This window comes from Falco biarmicus, unplaced genomic scaffold (genome assembly GCF_023638135.1).
Source record: "Falco biarmicus isolate bFalBia1 unplaced genomic scaffold, bFalBia1.pri scaffold_111, whole genome shotgun sequence".
Taxonomy (NCBI): domain Eukaryota; kingdom Metazoa; phylum Chordata; class Aves; order Falconiformes; family Falconidae; genus Falco; species Falco biarmicus.
The window spans coordinates 291,986-309,510 of NW_026611688.1; the positions used below are offsets into that span (position 1 = coordinate 291,986).

At 51.5% G+C, this 17,525-nt stretch overlaps 2 protein-coding genes across 2 annotated transcripts; one reads left to right on the forward strand and one right to left on the reverse strand.

Annotated features, from left to right (window-relative positions):
* Positions 1 to 7,944: 7,944 nt before the first annotated feature.
* LOC130143319 (olfactory receptor 14J1-like) lies at positions 7,945 to 8,535 on the reverse strand. Its single transcript, XM_056326020.1, has one exon. It carries the CDS (start codon positions 8,533 to 8,535, stop codon positions 7,945 to 7,947), a length of 591 nt encoding a protein of 196 aa, XP_056181995.1.
* Positions 8,536 to 15,639: 7,104 nt separating this feature from the next.
* On the forward strand, positions 15,640 to 16,230 carry LOC130143320 (olfactory receptor 14J1-like). The gene has a single exon (XM_056326021.1). It carries the CDS (start codon positions 15,640 to 15,642, stop codon positions 16,228 to 16,230), a length of 591 nt encoding a protein of 196 aa, XP_056181996.1.
* Positions 16,231 to 17,525: the final 1,295 nt, after the last annotated feature.

Here is a 17,525-nt window from a genome sequence, read left to right on the forward strand (position 1 = left end):
CTTCCATCCTTCTTGTTGGTCCGGGAGCGTCCTCCCCGCCGGGCTGGTCCAGCCGCTCCGACCGCCTATTCACTCGATTCCAGGCGAGTAATTCCTGGGTTTCGGCACCACTTGTTGCCTTCGGAGGCGTGGCGACCTGGTTCAGGAACGGCACGGCGACCAACCCCAGGCCGCTCGGGCCATCAGCTCACAGACACCAATGTGGTGGATGGCAAATGGCGATTATTGGTAAGTGGCGCGGCATTATGTAGCTTGGGTTTACAACGTCACTTCCGTCTGCTTACATCATAAGCTAAAAGCTATTGGCTATCCGGAGAGGGGCTCTATATCTTCCATACAGCGCAGCATCTTCCGACCGCCAAGCCCTAACTACCTACACCCCCTGTTTTGTGGGTGCCAGCAGTGCTCAATGCCAGACCATCCCCACTGGGTTCAGGCACTGAGGGTGATGCAGCCCCAGCTGCGGGATGGATGCATGAGCTCCATAGATAGATCCATGGATAGAGAAAAGATTGAACATTTCAGATGAAGAGTATGCCAGGGGGGTCCCAGCCCTGCACCCCGCCAGCTGCTCACTGGCAGGGGAACCCACTGCTCTTGTGGGAGCAGCGCTGCCACCACGGGGGCTTGCAGAAACGGACACAATGGAGCCGGCAGTGGCATCTCCACCGAGCCTTTGGGCAGCCCCACAGGTGGGAGCAGCCCTCCTGCAGGCACAGTCCTGCCCGGCACAGTCCTGAGGACACCTGGCCACATGCCCTTCCCAGAGGCACACAGTGCTGGGCCTGGGCTCTGCTGGGGTGCTCCTGCCCAGCCCTACGTGGATGGTGCTGCCCAGGCCCATGGAGCTGATTCTGTCTGGCATCATGGGGCTCCTCTTCGTCACCCCCACTGGACTCCTTCTGCCCATCTGCACAGGGCTGTTTCTGCTTGGCCACGTGTCCTCCCCTTGGTCTTTGGCCTCATCCGCCGTCTTCTCCATGTGCGCATCTGCCCTCAGCAGCTCCACTCTAAGGCCCTGGGGCCACCCTCTTGCCTCCAGCAGCCCCGGCTAGAGCTGCTCCTCTTTCCTGGCAGGGTGGAGGGAGGCAACTGCGGGGAGGTGGTGTGTGTGGGGTGTGTCCCACCACAGGCCGCCTCTCGACACTTGGCCATCATTTTTTGCAGGAACTTTTGGTACTGCCTGGTCACTGTGAGGGTGCCGTTGACGATGTGGATGAGCTCCTCAGTGAGCTTCTCTGTGACTGTGGCCATGGCTGAGGGGATGCTGATGGTGGCTCCACATGGCAGGTGCTCTACGCCCTCTCTCTGCCATCCAGTGGGGAACTCCTCATGCTTTGGAATCCCTGCCATCCACAAGGAATTCCTCCTCTGTCACCTCCAGGGAGAGGCTCTGGCCAAGGGCTATTCCCAGCTTCCCCACTGGCACCCAGGTTGCCCTGATGGACCAGGAAGGTGCAGTGCCGGGTAGTGTGGAGTGGCTGGAAGACAACGGACATATTATGAGCAATGCAGACCAAGTAACTTTGTTGTAATAGCAGGCCGAGCAGGCCGCAGCTGTAACAAGCTGCAGGTGTTGGGAAGGACATGTGCAAGGCCAAGGGAGACAAAGAGACTGTGTATTCGCAAAGAGATAAGAGAGTTGGACAGAATGATGAGTAAAAACAGGATGCCTGCACAAGGGGGGAGCAGCGTGTAGGCGTCACACCAGGACCAATCAAATGGAGTGCGATGCCGCATGGACAACAGCTAGGTGGCATAAAAGACGCCAAAGGAGACTGATGTAACCAAGTGATTAGACAAGATAAAGGACCTCTGTGGGTCCCTAGCAGATCTGTCCACCCTGCATGTCAACTCCAGAAGAACGGAGAAAATATAGACGACAGCTTTACCTCCAACCAGTCTTCAATAAACTCTGTGCAGAACTTGGGCCAGTCCCATCCACCATAGAAGACGTGCTGTTGACAATAGCAAGAAGACAATCATTTGGGCCATGAGCTTGTAATGTTGTGTTGAAAAATTTTGTAATACCAAAAGTGCTCTTTGCAGAAACTGTACTGAACCAGCAGCAATAATATTAAGTTGTGGTAACTGTAGACAGATTTTTGTTATATATTGTAGCCGCTTGTGAAATGCTTATGTTTTGTGTTTAGATTGTCAAAACAGCTTTGCTAATATTACTTTTGAAAATGTTTGTAGGGAATTTTTGAACCTTAAGCCAAATCAACATTTTCCAGAAATATGGATGCCAGAAACTATTGACAGCAGAATTGAAGCTATCTCTTGGTGGGCCGTGACCAAAGCCTTAACTGCTGTTTTAGCTACAAAGAAAACACAAGCTCTTGGTTTGTGGTGCTTGTTTTGTCAGTTGGGAACAAGAATTGTGAGATAATGACATTGCTTGCTTTGATTATAGGGCTGGTAGGAATAATCAACACGCCCTCACAAGGAACAGCGTGGGTTCCTGCCCAACCACAAACCACCATGTGGGTTACCTGGGCCAACAAGACAGGGCAAGATCCATTTTGCTTATCGTTAGCTACCCCATCTGGCCCATTTTGTACCTGTTTGATTGGGGTCCCTTTAAACCATATGAAGGATTTTGGGCACTGGAAAACAGGTAAAATATACTCCGAGTACCTCGACCAAGCAACAAATGACTTTTAGACCATCAACAGTGGATCTGTGCAAGCCGATTGGTGCAAATCACTTGGTATTCCAAGAAAGCCCTTGGGGGCTCAAGCGTTCAAAATTGCTCAGGGCCTGAATGTTACGGGCATGGAACCTCAGGAGCTTGACATCTTAGGATCTATGCCGGGAAACTGCTGTTTGATTTTTGGGGTTTACAAGAAAGACATTGACTCCGGTAATTTTAGGATCCACAAACCAAGAAATTACAATACTTGGATTTGTGGAGATGGTGCCTGTCCCGCTGTACCTGCAACGGCACAGGGAGGACCATGCTACTTTGGCAAACTAACATTATTTGCCCCTAGCATCCATCAAATGCTTAACATAAGTAACAAGTTGAAACGTGTCAGACGTACTGTGTACCAATTGGGACCTGAATGAAAAGATGATGCTGAGTTGTGGGAACGTCCATCTGTCATTTTAGCATCACTCTTTACACCACAAGTTGCTTCTGCCAAGGCTCTCACTCAATTGAGACGGTTAGCTTGTCTGACAGGAAAACAAATTAACATTACCTCCAAAGTATTAGATGAGCTCACCACTGATGTCAACAGTATACGACATGCTATAATACAAAATCAAGCTGCTATTGATTTTCTGTTATTAGCAAAAGAACACGGTTGTGAGGATTTTGAGGGAATGTGCTCTATGAATCTTTTGGATCATTCTGAGTCCATTCACAAAAAGCTTTTCCAACTGCAGGATAATATGAAGAAACTCACTGTTGTTGAAAATCCTTTCAACGGTTGGCTTAAGAGATGAGGAACCACCGGCTGGTCAAAAACCCTGTTGATGGATGGGTTTCGATTTTTTTGTTATTATCTTTGTTGTGCTTGTTATCTTTTGTTGTATTTTCTCCTGTATGAAGAAAGGTTTGGAATCAATTGTTGATCGAGCCTGGCTTGTCCAAAAAGAAAAAGGGTGATGTGTAGGGGAATTCCTGACAGAACAAGGGCATACTGTACCATTGCAGGAGTTGGACATCCCTGGCCTGCAGATTGCAAATTTACTTTGAAAATCTTGTACTGTCCTTGAATAGGCAGAATAATGAATAATGAGTATTGTACAAGGACAAGGCCAGATGCCAAGCGAGATATGAAAACGGCTAACTAGCACATCCTTATTAGGCGCTTGCAACATAAATACGTAATTGACAGCCAATCAGCAAGTAACGTGAATACGTAACTGACAACCAATCAACAAGTAACATAATTGCTGCTGCGTTAACAGTTTATTAGAAGTATAAATAAGACAAAGTTGCTGAATAAAGGAGGGCGACATGTAGCCATACCGGTGTAATTGCCGTTACTCGGCTGACTCTCCAATCTGGGACCCTCTTCAGCTGTCCTGCTTCTCCTCAGCGTTTATGGCACTGATGTCACAGCTCTGTGGTGGCACAGGGGGCTCCTGCTTCCCGCGCGCCCAGGCGGTGGGCTCTGGGGCCCATGTGGGCTGCAGCACCTCAGGTGTGGCACCAGGGACAAGGGCAGGCTTGTCACACAGAAACCGGGTACCCAGGGATGGAAGCCCTTGTGTGAGAAGGGTTTGCTTCCCAGCAGAGGATGCTGGAGGGGATGGCAGGGGGCAGCAGAAGGAGGAAGGAAGTTCCCAGCATGAGAGCAAAGGCTGCAGTGGCCAAGGCCAGAGGGCAACAGGCCTGGGCTGTGCAGCCCTGGCAGGAGAGGGCTTTGCTCTCCCAGGTGGCTCTACAGAACCCTGCGGCCTGTGCCAGAGGTGAAGCTCATTTCCAAGAAGGAGAAGCTGCTGCTGCTGCTACTGCTGCTGAGCAAGTCCCTGGGGGAGGCCAGGCTGTGATCCAGCCCTCCTGTGGCTATCCTGCTGGTGGCAGGGCAGCCAGAGAGCAGCTCTGCACAGAAGGACCTTTGGGTGCCAGAGGACAAGCAGCTGAGCATGAGACATTGATGCACCCTCATGGCAAACGCCAACAGCTGTGGGGACTGCATTAGGAAAAGCATCGCTGGCCGATGGAGGGAGGTGACCCTTCCCCTCCTCTCAGCACTGCTGCGATGGAGAGACGGGACGCTGCTTTATGCAAGCAAATATCGATTTATTGCACACAGTCATTGGTTTATATATGTTATCAGAGGCCACGTGCTTTAAACTGATTGGTTCTTTAAGCTAAGCATTACATACTAGGCAATCCCTAATTGGTTAACAACAAACAAAGGACACTTTAAGTAAGTGTTTACAGTCATCAATTAGCAGCAACTTGCTACTTCTGGTCACCATCTTTCCTCATCTCCTTGTCTTTTCTCTGCATGACTCAACAGTCAGCACTCTGTGGGTTGTTATCTATTCACCCTCCTTGTCCCCCCAGGGTTTGTGGCCTACAAGCTGAGGGACATTCCTTTCAGCTAACTGATTGTTACTTATGGTCCTGATTTCCAGGCCCCGTCCTGCAAACACTACTAAGGCCACATCTGGAGTCCTGTGTCTAGGGCTGGGCTTCCCAGGGCAAAAAAGCTGTTGACCTACTAAAGCAAGTTCTGCAAAGGGCCACCAAGCTGCTTGAAGGGACTGGAACATCTTTCCCAGGAAGAAAGGGTGAGAGATCTGCAACTGTTTAGTCAGGAGAAGAAAAAAAAGCCTTGTGAGGTTCTTATGAATGTATACAGAGTTCCATCTGAACCCAAGAAAACACTTTTTGTCTCAGGATGATCAACCACTGGAAGAGTTGCCAAGAGAGTCTGTGGAATGTCCATCCCTGGAGATACTCCAAACCCATATAGCCAAGGCCTTGAACAACCTGCTTGAGCTGACTGTACCTCGGCTAGCACATTTCACTGGATGATCTCGAGAGGTCGCTTCTAATGTCAACATTTCTGTAATTCTGTGAGTATCAAGAGGAAAAGTAGACAGAAAAAATGAACAACACATACCCTTTGAGCACAAAGATGTTGGGGTCCCTGAAGAGGACCCAATCTGGAGAAGGGCAAAAGTGTGAGGAGAAAGGAGCAGCAGAGACGTTCTGTACCATCAACCCCCTCTTTGCTATCCCCCTAGTGCCTCCATGGCTGTGGGTGTGTAGATGAATTGGGAACAATGGTGTAATTTGGCCCTGGGAGAAACTGTGAGGGGCATCATCATTAATGTTTTGGTCCTTGTTTCTCACAATCAAAATCTGGTTGAATTAGCAATAAATTAAATTGATCTTTGGAAAGACAACACACCATTGGCTATGACAGTGATCGGTTAATAATCTCTCCGTCTTTATCTTGACCAATGAGCATTGTTGGTTTATTTTCTCCTTTGTCTTGTGGAGTCAGGGGAGTGGATGAACAGCGGGGGACTGACTGGCCACTGCCTAAGCTTAACCCACCACAGGACCATATCAGGACTGCTATGCCCAGAATGGGGCTCTCTAACAAAAGAAAGACCCTGACAGATTGGAGCAAGTCCTGCAGATGCCGGAAGAATGGTTGGGGCATTGAGCACATTATGGACAAGGACACTCAAAGTTGGGATTTTATCTGAGAAATTGTTAAGACTGAGAAACTGGAGTACTGAACCCAGGCCATCTGGTGGGACCTCACTCAATGGCCTGTTTAAACATTTCTAAAAACACAGCCATGAGCACATGATGTGGCTGAAGGTGTCTGACCACACCATTGGCTGAGAGACCAACTGTAGCAAGAGCTATGGGACATGTGTGGAACAAGTGTCAGCAGGAAACTCCCTCCCATTATATTTCAAAATGGCAATGCAGTTTGATGTCACTAAGCCACAGAGGATGACAGAGGTGATGATGAAGGAAAGGTCCCTTTTTGGGGCTACAATGTATGACCACAAATGGAAATGAGCAGTGTTTGGGACTTGTTGAGGAAAATTTCCCTGCTACATCTTCCCCAAGGTGTCCAAGGTACATGGCACAGACCAGGCTCTTCAGTCCTGCTCCTTTGGTGCCTTGCTTCATTCACCATGACCCCTGGGTCTGCACCAGGACCACCCTGCCCTGTGCCTCCACCCTGCACACTCACACAGATGAGCTCTACACTGGTGTTTCCCTCTCCCAGGCCCTTCCCAGCCCAGCCCCCCCACAGCTCTGCCCACCTCCCCTGTTCTCTCCCCAGCCCAGGCAGACACAGCAGCCCACACTGGGCTGGCCCCATGCAATTGCCCACCCAAAGGGGGCTGCAGAGCTCTGGGCACTCACCCCAAAGACTCTTGCAAGGGCACAGCAGATGCTGGTGATCAGAGAGGGGTCTCATCCTGCCAGTCAGCCCCAGGGCTGGCACCAGCCATGGCATGAGGGGACAGAGGCCAGTGTCCGCCTCTGTCTGCTGCTCTTCTCTCACACAGACCCTGATTGCCCACTCCCGGCATCCCCTCTGGGCCAGTCCCTGTCCCCAGCAGCAGGCTGCTGGCCTGGGGGCTCCCCAGGCACCTCTTGCTGCACCAGGGACACAGATTACAGTGATGATGATGAGGCCGTTGGCCATGAGGGCAGCCAGGTAGATGCCCAGCAAGAGCCAGAAGTGCAAGAGCTGCAGCTCCCGTGTGTCTGACAATGCCAGGAGGAGGAACTGGGTGACAGAGCTGCTTTTGGGCGTCTGCTGCCTCTGGGCCTGGGGACTCTCCATGAAGGAATATATAATGAGATGTTAGGCAAGACTTCTCTGATTAAAACCTAACACCTTTCTCAGAGAAAGCCCACTGAAATGGCCTCCCTGCTTTTTGGAGGACCTTTGGCAGGTCCATCTCAAGAATTGGTTCTGACTGAGGGAGTACAGGAAGCAGGGGGCTCTGCTGTGGGCTCTGGAGGAGTCAGTCCTGCCCTATTACAACAGGTAATAGGAACATGGGGTGACGGAAGATTAAATCCACTCAGGGCATCAAAGGGCTTTTCAGCATTGTCACCTCCAATTCACCCCACTACAGAGCGGAGTTGAGGGGATTTTTCTCTGTGTATTTTGTTCTGGTTGCCCCACCACAGCTGAGGAGTGGTTTTGGCACTGTCATTTCTGCTGCACTCCAGGTGCCATCAGGTGGATCCTGAGAGGCAAAGAGACAGTCCCTTTGTGCAGACTGAGGACAGCCATCTGTCCACCCGCCCTGGTCTCAGCTTCCCTGTGCTGGCAGCTCCTTGACCTGCAGGACTATCACCCCAGATGTTTCACAGAGAAGGAACTGGTCACTGCTGAGAGTAGAAGCATCCAGTTTCCAAGTACAGATCTCAAGTGCACAAGAGATTTCAGAGAGGAATTGGAAATGCCTTGTGAAAAAACGGGCAGCTTATTGCTTCTGAGACACACCTGACTGCATCATCTTCTTCAGTGCGCCCTTCAGCTCCTGGTTCCTCATGCTGTAGATGAGGGGGTTAACTGCTGGAGGAACCACTGCGTACAGAACTGTCACAACCAGGTCCAGGGATGTGGAGGAGATGGAGGGGGGCTTTAGGTAGGCAAACATGCCAGTGCTGACAAAGAGGGAGACCACGGCCAAGTGAGGAAGGCACGTGGAAAAGGCTTTGTGCCGTCCCTGCTCAGAGGGGATCCTCAGCACAGCCCTGAAGATCTGCACATAGGACAGCAGAACGGAAACAAAACAACCAAAGCCTAGAAATGTACCAAGCACAAGAAGCCATATTTCCCTGAGGTAGGCCCGTGAGCAGGAGAGCTTGAGGATCTGTGGGATTTCACAAAAGAACTGTCCCACAGCATTGCCTTGGCAGAGCGGCAGTGACAGTGTATTGGCCGTGTGCAGCGCAGCATTGAGAAACCCAGTGCCCCAGGCAGCTGCTGCCATGTGGACACAAGCTCTGCTGCCCAGCAGGGTCCCGTAGTGCAGGGGTTGGCAGATGGCCACGTAGCGGTCATACGCCATGATGGTGAGGAGGGAATACTCTGCTGAAACGAAAAAGACAATCAGAAAGACCTGTGTAGCACATCCTGCATAGGAGATGTCCCTGGTATCCCAGAGGGAGTTTGCCATGGCTTTGGGGAGAGTGGTGGAGATGGAGCCCAGGTCAAGAAGGGAGGAAGTTGAGGAGGAAGAAGTACATGGGGGTGTGAAGGATTTGGTAACAGGCTACGATGGGGATGATGAGGCCGTTGGCCATGAGGGCAGCCAGGTAGATGCCCAGGAAGAGCCAGAAGGTCAAGCGCTGCAGCTCCCGTGTGTCTGCCAATGCCAGGAGGAGGAAGTGGGTGATGGAGCTGCTCTTGGACATCTACTGCCTCTGGGCATGGGGAGCTGTCACAGGAAAAAAAGGCAGTGACAAGTCAAGGGAGACTTCTCTAAGCAAAATCAACACCATTTCCCCAGACCATCCCCTGTCATACACAGACATCCTTTACTCTTCGTAGCAGACCTTTCTTCAGTTGTGTGGCTGGAGGCCTGCTTGGTGCTGGTCCTGTGGGCGATGAAGAGCAGGGCATCTGCCCTCGGGCTCTTTATCAGTCAGCCCCACTCCGCAGAAGGGGGTGGGGGGGGCAGGGACCAGTCCTGATGTCAACTTTGTCATGTGAAAGCAGTGCCAGAGTAGAAATGCCTGTCAGCATCTGCACTGCCAGAGCTACAGAATGGGAATGGTGAAGACACTTTGAGAATATTCAATTCTTGTTTAAAATCTCTACCCTCTCTCCTTTTGGTGAGTATTCTTGGATGTCAGAAACTCTCAGCATTTCTGCTGCTGTCAGGTGGAACACAGTTGTTATAGATTTGCTAATAAGTTAAGATTGATTGACTATTTGATTGATTATTTGATTTTATAAAATTATTTTATAGAATAGAAATGTAGAAGCATAAGAAATATATTTTAATGAAACTTATAGTTGCACAGTAAAAGCTGCTATGAGATCCTCTGTACATCCCGTACCACGGCTAGAAGAATGGGCTAGTATCAGTGTTTAAAACTTAGGTAATAAATTTAGGGTTGAAAGGTTTCTTTGTATTTAACCAGTCTTCTGTACGCAGAGGTGTACTGAAATGTCAGAATATGAGATGAATGGGAACTGGGGAGAGTCGACTGGAACAGCTTGTGGTTACCTGCCAAGAAACCGTGAACTTTAGTAAAAGGTAATTCCGGCAGGGGGAGATCGCGACCACCGACTCACATACCACCTACCCAAATCGTACCCCAGACCCATTACTAGACCTTTCTAAGCTTTACTGCGCAGAATCGGATATAGGAGGAGAGTATGTTAATGATTTACGGGAAATATCATGGTTATGCATGATTACTTAATGAATATGTATGAATAAGTTCTATATATAGTGTCTGATTTTGAAAGTTGGTGTGCGTTGATCGTGAGAGGACTCGCTCACGCACCCGTAAAGAAGTGTCTGCTTATCTACATCACATTGGTGTCAATAAGTTCTTCATTCCGAGATTTTGGTAACACAGTGAGGTCTGCGAGGCAAGAGGATTGCCTGTGGGTGAGTGCCCAGTGCGGGGAGGTGGTCTGTCCATCTGGTTCCCAGTGTCTCTGGGCTTGCACCTTCCTGAGGTGGAGGGTGACCACACTGCTATGTCACCCTGAAAATCCACCAGGCACCGCTGAGAGCAGCCTGACCCACCACACACCCCTCACCATTTCTTGAGGTCTCAGCACCCCACTTGCAGCCAAGGACACACAGGGCTCATTTCACCCACCCAACAGCATTTTCTCTGTCACAGCATCCCTGCAATTCTCCGTGAGGCTTTCAGATCATAAAGGGTGCGAGGGGACAGGTTTGCATTCTGGAGGGCAACTCACTGCTTGGAAGCAGATTTCAAGTATATAGGCAAGAGTCACCAATATAACATCTGATTCAGAGAAAAAAAAAGCTCAATGCCCATCCCCACAGAGGGCATTGCCCGCAGCCCCCCAGGTGGCAGGAAAGCTGGGACACTTGTTCCCATGGACACAGCTGCAGGAATGGACCCACAAGATCAGTGTGTGACTCTGCAGCTGAAACACCCATCCCCAGAGAGCCTGACAGCAAGAGCAAGAGAACAGTAACAAATAACAGAGACAATGGAGAAAGGAGGCAAAACAGAGTGAGGGTGCGACTGAGAGAGGCCAGGGCGAGCGTGCCAGGCACTGAGGGCAGCGCTGCCCTTGCCCAGCTCTGCTCGCCACCTCCCACACACCAACATTTCTGGGCAGCTGCTCTCAGCCCCTGTGCTCTGCAGAGGGGCCGGGGCACGTGGCTGGAGAGCTGCCCCGCGACTCTGCTGGAGCTCTGGCTGCAGAGGGGGTGGCTCATTCTTCGGGACCCTCAGCCCTGAGGGCAGAGGCTTTGCTGGGGGGAGAGCAGGCCAGGGGGATGCCTCAGAGGAAGGGCTCCCTCAGTCCCTGATATTACCCCAGCTGCACAGGATTTCCCTCCTGGGAAGTGTTTCCCTGTGCCAGGTCTTTCCCTGTCGGTGCTCGCAGACCCCATCCCAGCCTCTGTGCACTGGCCCCACACAAACCTGCCTGTCTGCAGGGCACTGGCTGGGCACAGAGTCCTGTCTGCAGAGGGAAAGTGCAGCTCTAAACGACCCTGATGGCTCCAGCGAAGATGCTGCTGCTCCTGTTCATAGACAGAGGAGTGGCTGAGGGCACTTCAGAAGCTCCTTATCACTCATAGTTCCAGCTAGGAGTCTCAGGGACTTCTTCCAACTAGAGATTTCCTTTTCCATCTCTCCCTTCCCGCTCCTGCCCCCAAGAGCAGGAATCCGAGAAAAAGACTGAGGAGAGCCGTGTATTATGATAGCAAACTCTGCCCTGACCTTCCTCTTGAAATTAGTCTTCCAGACATGTCCTTAGGGTAAACTAGACCTGAGAGCAGCCCTGAACCATGCAGCATCCAGGCAAAAGGAAAGGAATCCTTCCCTACTGGGTGTCGTTCGGTTTCACCACCGAGCTGTGGGAAGCTCCCCGGCAGGCTGAGAGCTGCCCCTGGCAGGCGGCAGAGCCCCTGCCCCAGCACACAGCCCCCTGGGCTGCAGGGACCCTGCTGGCAAGGACAGCCCTGGGCACCCCTGCCTGCACAGCCACCTTCACAGCCCTGCAGCCGGCCCTGGCACAAGGCAGCCCACATGCCCTGGCCCTCCCACGCTGCAGCAGGGAAGCCCTGCTCTGCAGCACACTGGCCTCCTCCACAGCACAAGGCTCCCACACGGTCCCACAGGCTGGGGGGGCCCCAGCTGCTGCAGACCCGGCTAGGAACTGCAGAGGCATTGCCCTGCAGCCACAGACTCACCGGGTCAGGGGCTGTGCAGATTTCTCCAACAGTGAGCTCGGAGCATCCTCCCACCAAGGTCTGCTTTTGAGCTCTCCCTGCCTCCCTTCTCTGCCCCTCTGGGCTCCTCCAGGTGCCCCTGGGGCTGCACGGGAACCTGCTGGGGAACAGCCGGATGCAATCACTGATGCTCCCGGCCTCAGCTGGGCAGAGACACTTCTGTCCAGCAGTGGCATTTCTCTGAGGAGAAAAACTTTTGTGCATCAGTATCAACTTTTGTTAACCCATTATGAGACGGGATAACAGGAAGACTGCAGCAAAGGATCTAAGTACTCCTAAACAGCATCTGTGTATGTGTGTGTCTGGTGGTTCTACAGGCAGGGGCGGGGAGGATGTCTTCAGTGCTTCAGTAAGCATTGCAGAGTCAATTGAAGCACCTCACTGCATAGTCCTAGGGGTACAAAGACTCAGCTCTCCTTTGCCCAGGCCAGGTCTCTGCTCTGAAGCAAAGCCTTTGCACCCACGGGCTCGGGGACACTTGGTTCCAGGTTTCCTCATGGCAGAGCTGGGCTGGTGCCACAGCTGGGGGGCTTCAGCCCAGATGGTCAGCAGTGCCCTCAGCCAGGGGCCCACGCAGAGGCAACTGTTGCCAGTGCTGTTGCAGACAGAGCTGTGACACTGAGGGAACCAAGTGCCAAGGCAGGTGGCAGAGCTCAGCACAGCTGCTCTGCAAGGACAGCAGCCTCCACCAGTTCCAACATTCAAAATGGAGTTTATACTTGTGAGACAATTTCAGCGAATCCTAAGGAGTGTTCACTCCTTCAGCACAAGCCACTGCCTGCCGGTGTGTGACCTGGCACCTGAACTCTGCTGCTCTCCTGCCTCACTCCCCGTAGGAGATGAGACTCCAACATTTCTTTGCTTCTAGAACCAAGGTGGACACAAATGATGCAGGATTTTAGATCCAGTTGAGCATCACAGCTGTTGGCCCATCTGGCAGCTGTGCTAGAACGCTGATGCAAAGAATCTGCAGACACCTAAAGGAGCATTGTTACTGTATTGTCCTGTGACTGTCAGCAGGTGGTTACTTGACCACTGGCTTGCAGGATCCCACCAAGCCTCTGTCTTGATGGGATCCAAGCCTCTGTCTCACTGCTCCCCTCCTTCTTCACTCGCCTTGATGTCTGTAGGGTTGTTCTTTCACATCATTCTCACTCCTCTCCCGTTGTGTTTTGTCCTTTCTGCCATAGGGTATCACAGAGGTGCCACTAGAATTGCTTATTGGATCAGGTTTGGGTAGTGTCTGGTCCATTTTGGAGTCAAATGAAAGTGGATTTATTGCCATGGAGTCAGCTCTTGATCTCTTCTCACCTTTGCCAGACCTACAAACACCGTGACCACCACAAACCCTTGCCATGTAAACCCACGGGATCTCTAAATTCCCCAATAGGATGTGAGGTTATTGATCCTAAGGCTTCCTCACGCTGGTTAAATAAGACTTTTTCCCATTCCTCTCCCTGATTTAGGTTATTTCACAGCAGAGTTACCCTGAACCGCACCTGTGTCCCCAGGGCCAAGCTCAGACATGTAACAAAAAAAAATAATAATGGGTACCAAGTGTCCAAGGTCCGAGGAAAGCAAAATGTTTTACTGCAGAGCATGCTGGCGTGGGGGACAGAGGTCACTGTGGCGGTGAAATGAGATGTCCCTAATGAGAGCAAACCATGCTGTCCTTGGGGCCAGAGAGATGCAGGGCTGGACTGTGCAGTGCTGGCAGGAGAGGGCATTGCTGCTGTGATGTCTCTGCATCACCAGCGGAGTTGTGGTTCAGCTGTAGTTGATGCCCAGGAAGGACAAGGTCCTTTTGATTGACAATTGTCAATTGACAATTGTCAATTGTCAATTGACATTGTCCTTGACAATGGACATCCCATGATCTAGGAACCCTTTGAAAATCATTGGTCTGTTTCTCTATTGCCTCACCACAGCGATGACTTTCAACAGTGCTGGCTAACTGGGGAGGTCCATGAAGACTGAAGGTTAGTCAAGTGGTGCCCACCTACAAGACAGGCAGCAAGGAGGATAACTAGAGGCCTGTCAACCTGATGTTAGTGCCAGGGAAGGTTGTGGAGCTGATCGTCCTGAGCACCATCAAGGAGCAGGTGCCGGAAAACCAGGAGGTCATGCCCAGCCAGCATTGGTTTATGGAAAGCAGGTCCTGCTTGATGAATCCGATCTCCTTCTGTGACAAGGTTGTTACCGAAATCTCGGAATGAAGAACTTATTGACACCAATGTGATGCAGATAAGCAGACACTTCTTTATTAACGGCCGGGTGCGTGAGTCTTCTCACGATCAACGCACACCAGCTTTCAAAATCAGACACCATATATAGAACTTATTCATACATATTCATTAAGTAATCATGCATAACCATGATATTTCCCGTAAATCATTAACATACTCTCCTCCTATATCCGATTCTGCGCAGTAGAGCTTAGAAAGGTCTAGAAATGGGTCTGGGGTGCAATTTGGGTAGGTGGTGTATGAGTCGGTGGTCGCGATCTCCCCCTGCCGGAATTACCTTTTACTAAAGTTCACGGTTTCTTGGCAGGTAACCACAAGCTGTTCCAGTCGACTCTCCCCAGTTCCCATTCATCTCATATTCTGACATTTCAATACACCTCTGCGTACAGAAGACTGGTTAAATACAAAGAAACCTTTCAACCCTAAATTTATTACCTAAGTTTTAAACACTGATACTAGCCCATTCTTCTAGCCGTGGTACGGGATGTACAGAGGATCTCATAGCAGCTTTTACTGTGCAACTATAAGTTTCATTAAAATATATTTCTTATGCTTCTACATTTCTATTCTATAAAATAATTTTATAAAATCAAATAATCAATCAAATAGTCAATCAATCTTAACTTATTAGCAAATCTATAACAACTGTGTTCCACCTGACAGCAGCAGAAATGCTGAGAGTTTCTGACATCCAAGAATACTCACCAAAAGGAGAGAGGGTAGAGATTTTAAACAAGAATTGAATATTCTCAAAGTGTCTTCACCATTCCCATTCTGTAGCTCTGGCAGTGCAGATGCTGACAGGCATTTCTACTCTGGCACTGCTTTCACATGACAAAGTTGACATCAGGACTGGTCCCTGCCCCCCCCACCCCCTTCTGCGGAGTGGGGCTGACTGATAAAGAGCCCGAGGGCAGATGCCCTGCTCTTCATCGCCCACAGGACCAGCACCAAGCAGGCCTCCAGCCACACAACTGAAGAAAGGTCTGCTACGAAGAGTAAAGGATGTCTGTGTATGACAGGGGATGGTCTGGGGAAATGGTGTTGATTTTGCTTAGAGAAGTCTCCCTTGACTTGTCACTGCCTTTTTTTCCTGTGACAGCTCCCCATGCCCAGAGGCAGTAGATGTCCAAGAGCAGCTCCATCACCCACTTCCTCCTCCTGGCATTGGCAGACACACGGGAGCTGCAGCGCTTGACCTTCTGGCTCTTCCTGGGCATCTACCTGGCTGCCCTCATGGCCAACGGCCTCATCATCCCCATCGTAGCCTGTTACCAAATCCTTCACACCCCCATGTACTTCTTCCTCCTCAACTTCCTCCCTTCTTGACCTGGGCTCCATCTCCACCACTCTCCCCAAAGCCATGGCAAACTCCCTCTGGGATACCAGGGACATCTCCTATGCAGGATGTGCTACACAGGTCTTTCTGATTGTCTTTTTCGTTTCAGCAGAGTATTCCCTCCTCACCATCATGGCGTATGACCACTACGTGGCCATCTGCCAACCCCTGCACTACGGGACCCTGCTGGGCAGCAGAGCTTGTGTCCACATGGCAGCAGCTGCCTGGGGCACTGGGTTTCTCAATGCTGCGCTGCACACGGCCAATACACTGTCACTGCCGCTCTGCCAAGGCAATGCTGTGGGACAGTTCTTTTGTGAAATCCCACAGATCCTCAAGCTCTCCTGCTCACGGGCCTACCTCAGGGAAATATGGCTTCTTGTGCTTGGTACATTTCTAGGCTTTGGTTGTTTTGTTTCCGTTCTGCTGTCCTATGTGCAGATCTTCAGGGCTGTGCTGAGGATCCCCTCTGAGCAGGGACGGCACAAAGCCTTTTCCACGTGCCTTCCTCACTTGGCCGTGGTCTCCCTCTTTGTCAGCACTGGCATGTTTGCCTACCTAAAGCCCCCCTCCATCTCCTCCACATCCCTGGACCTGGTTGTGACAGTTCTGTACGCAGTGGTTCCTCCAGCAGTTAACCCCCTCATCTACAGCATGAGGAACCAGGAGCTGAAGGGCGCACTGAAGAAGATGATGCAGTCAGGTGTGTCTCAGAAGCAATAAGCTGCCCGTTTTTTCACAAGGCATTTCCAATTCCTTTCTGAAATCTCTTGTGCACTTGAGATCTGTACTTGGAAACTGGATGCTTCTACTCTCAGCAGTGACCAGTTCCTTCTCTGTGAAACATCTGGGGTGATAGTCCTGCAGGTCAAGGAGCTGCCAGCACAGGGAAGCTGAGACCAGGGCGGGTGGACAGATGGCTGTCCTCAGTCTGCACAAAGGGACTGTCTCTTTGCCTCTCAGGATCCACCTGATGGCACCTGGAGTGCAGCAGAAATGACAGTGCCAAAACCACTCCTCAGCTGTGGTGGGGCAACCAGAACAAAATACACAGAGAAAAATCCCCTCAACTCCGCTCTGTAGTGGGGTGAATTGGAGGTGACAATGCTGAAAAGCCCTTTGATGCCCTGAGTGGATTTAATCTTCCGTCACCCCATGTTCCTATTACCTGTTGTAATAGGGCAGGACTGACTCCTCCAGAGCCCACAGCAGAGCCCCCTGCTTCCTGTACTCCCTCAGTCAGAACCAATTCTTGAGATGGACCTGCCAAAGGTCCTCCAAAAAGCAGGGAGGCCATTTCAGTGGGCTTTCTCTGAGAAAGGTGTTAGGTTTTAATCAGAGAAGTCTTGCCTAACATCTCATTATATATTCCTTCATGGAGAGTCCCCAGGCCCAGAGGCAGCAGACGCCCAAAAGCAGCTCTGTCACCCAGTTCCTCCTCCTGGCATTGTCAGACACACGGGAGCTGCAGCTCTTGCACTTCTGGCTCTTGCTGGGCATCTACCTGGCTGCCCTCATGGCCAACGGCCTCATCATCATCACTGTAATCTGTGTCCCTGGTGCAGCAGGAGGTGCCTGGGGAGCCCCCAGGCCAGCAGCCTGCTGCTGGGGACAGGGACTGGCCCAGAGGGGATGCCGGGAGTGGGCAATCAGGGTCTGTGTGAGAGAAGAGCAGCAGACAGAGGCGGACACTGGCCTCTGTCCCCTCATGCCATGGCTGGTGCCAGCCCTGGGGCTGACTGGCAGGATGAGACCCCTCTCTGATCACCAGCATCTGCTATGCCTTTCAGAGAGGCTGGGTCTTTGGGATGAGTGCCCAGAGCTCTGCAGCCCCCTTTGGGTGGGCAATTGCATGGGGCCAGCCCAGCGTGGGCTGCTGTGTCTGCCTGGGCTGGGGAGAGGGCAGGGGAGGGGGGCAGAGCTGTGGGGGGGCTAGGCTGGGAAGGGCCTGGGAGAGGGAAACACCAGTGTAGAGCTCATCTGTGTGAGTGTGCAGGGTGGGGGCACAGAGCAGGGTG

Bases quoted from the DNA above. Each gene is read 5' to 3' on its own strand.
- LOC130143319 (XM_056326020.1), bottom strand. From the start codon at position 8,535: ATGGCGTATGACCGCTACGTGGCCATCTGCCAACCCCTGCACTACGGG.
- LOC130143320 (XM_056326021.1), top strand. From the start codon at position 15,640: ATGGCGTATGACCACTACGTGGCCATCTGCCAACCCCTGCACTACGGG.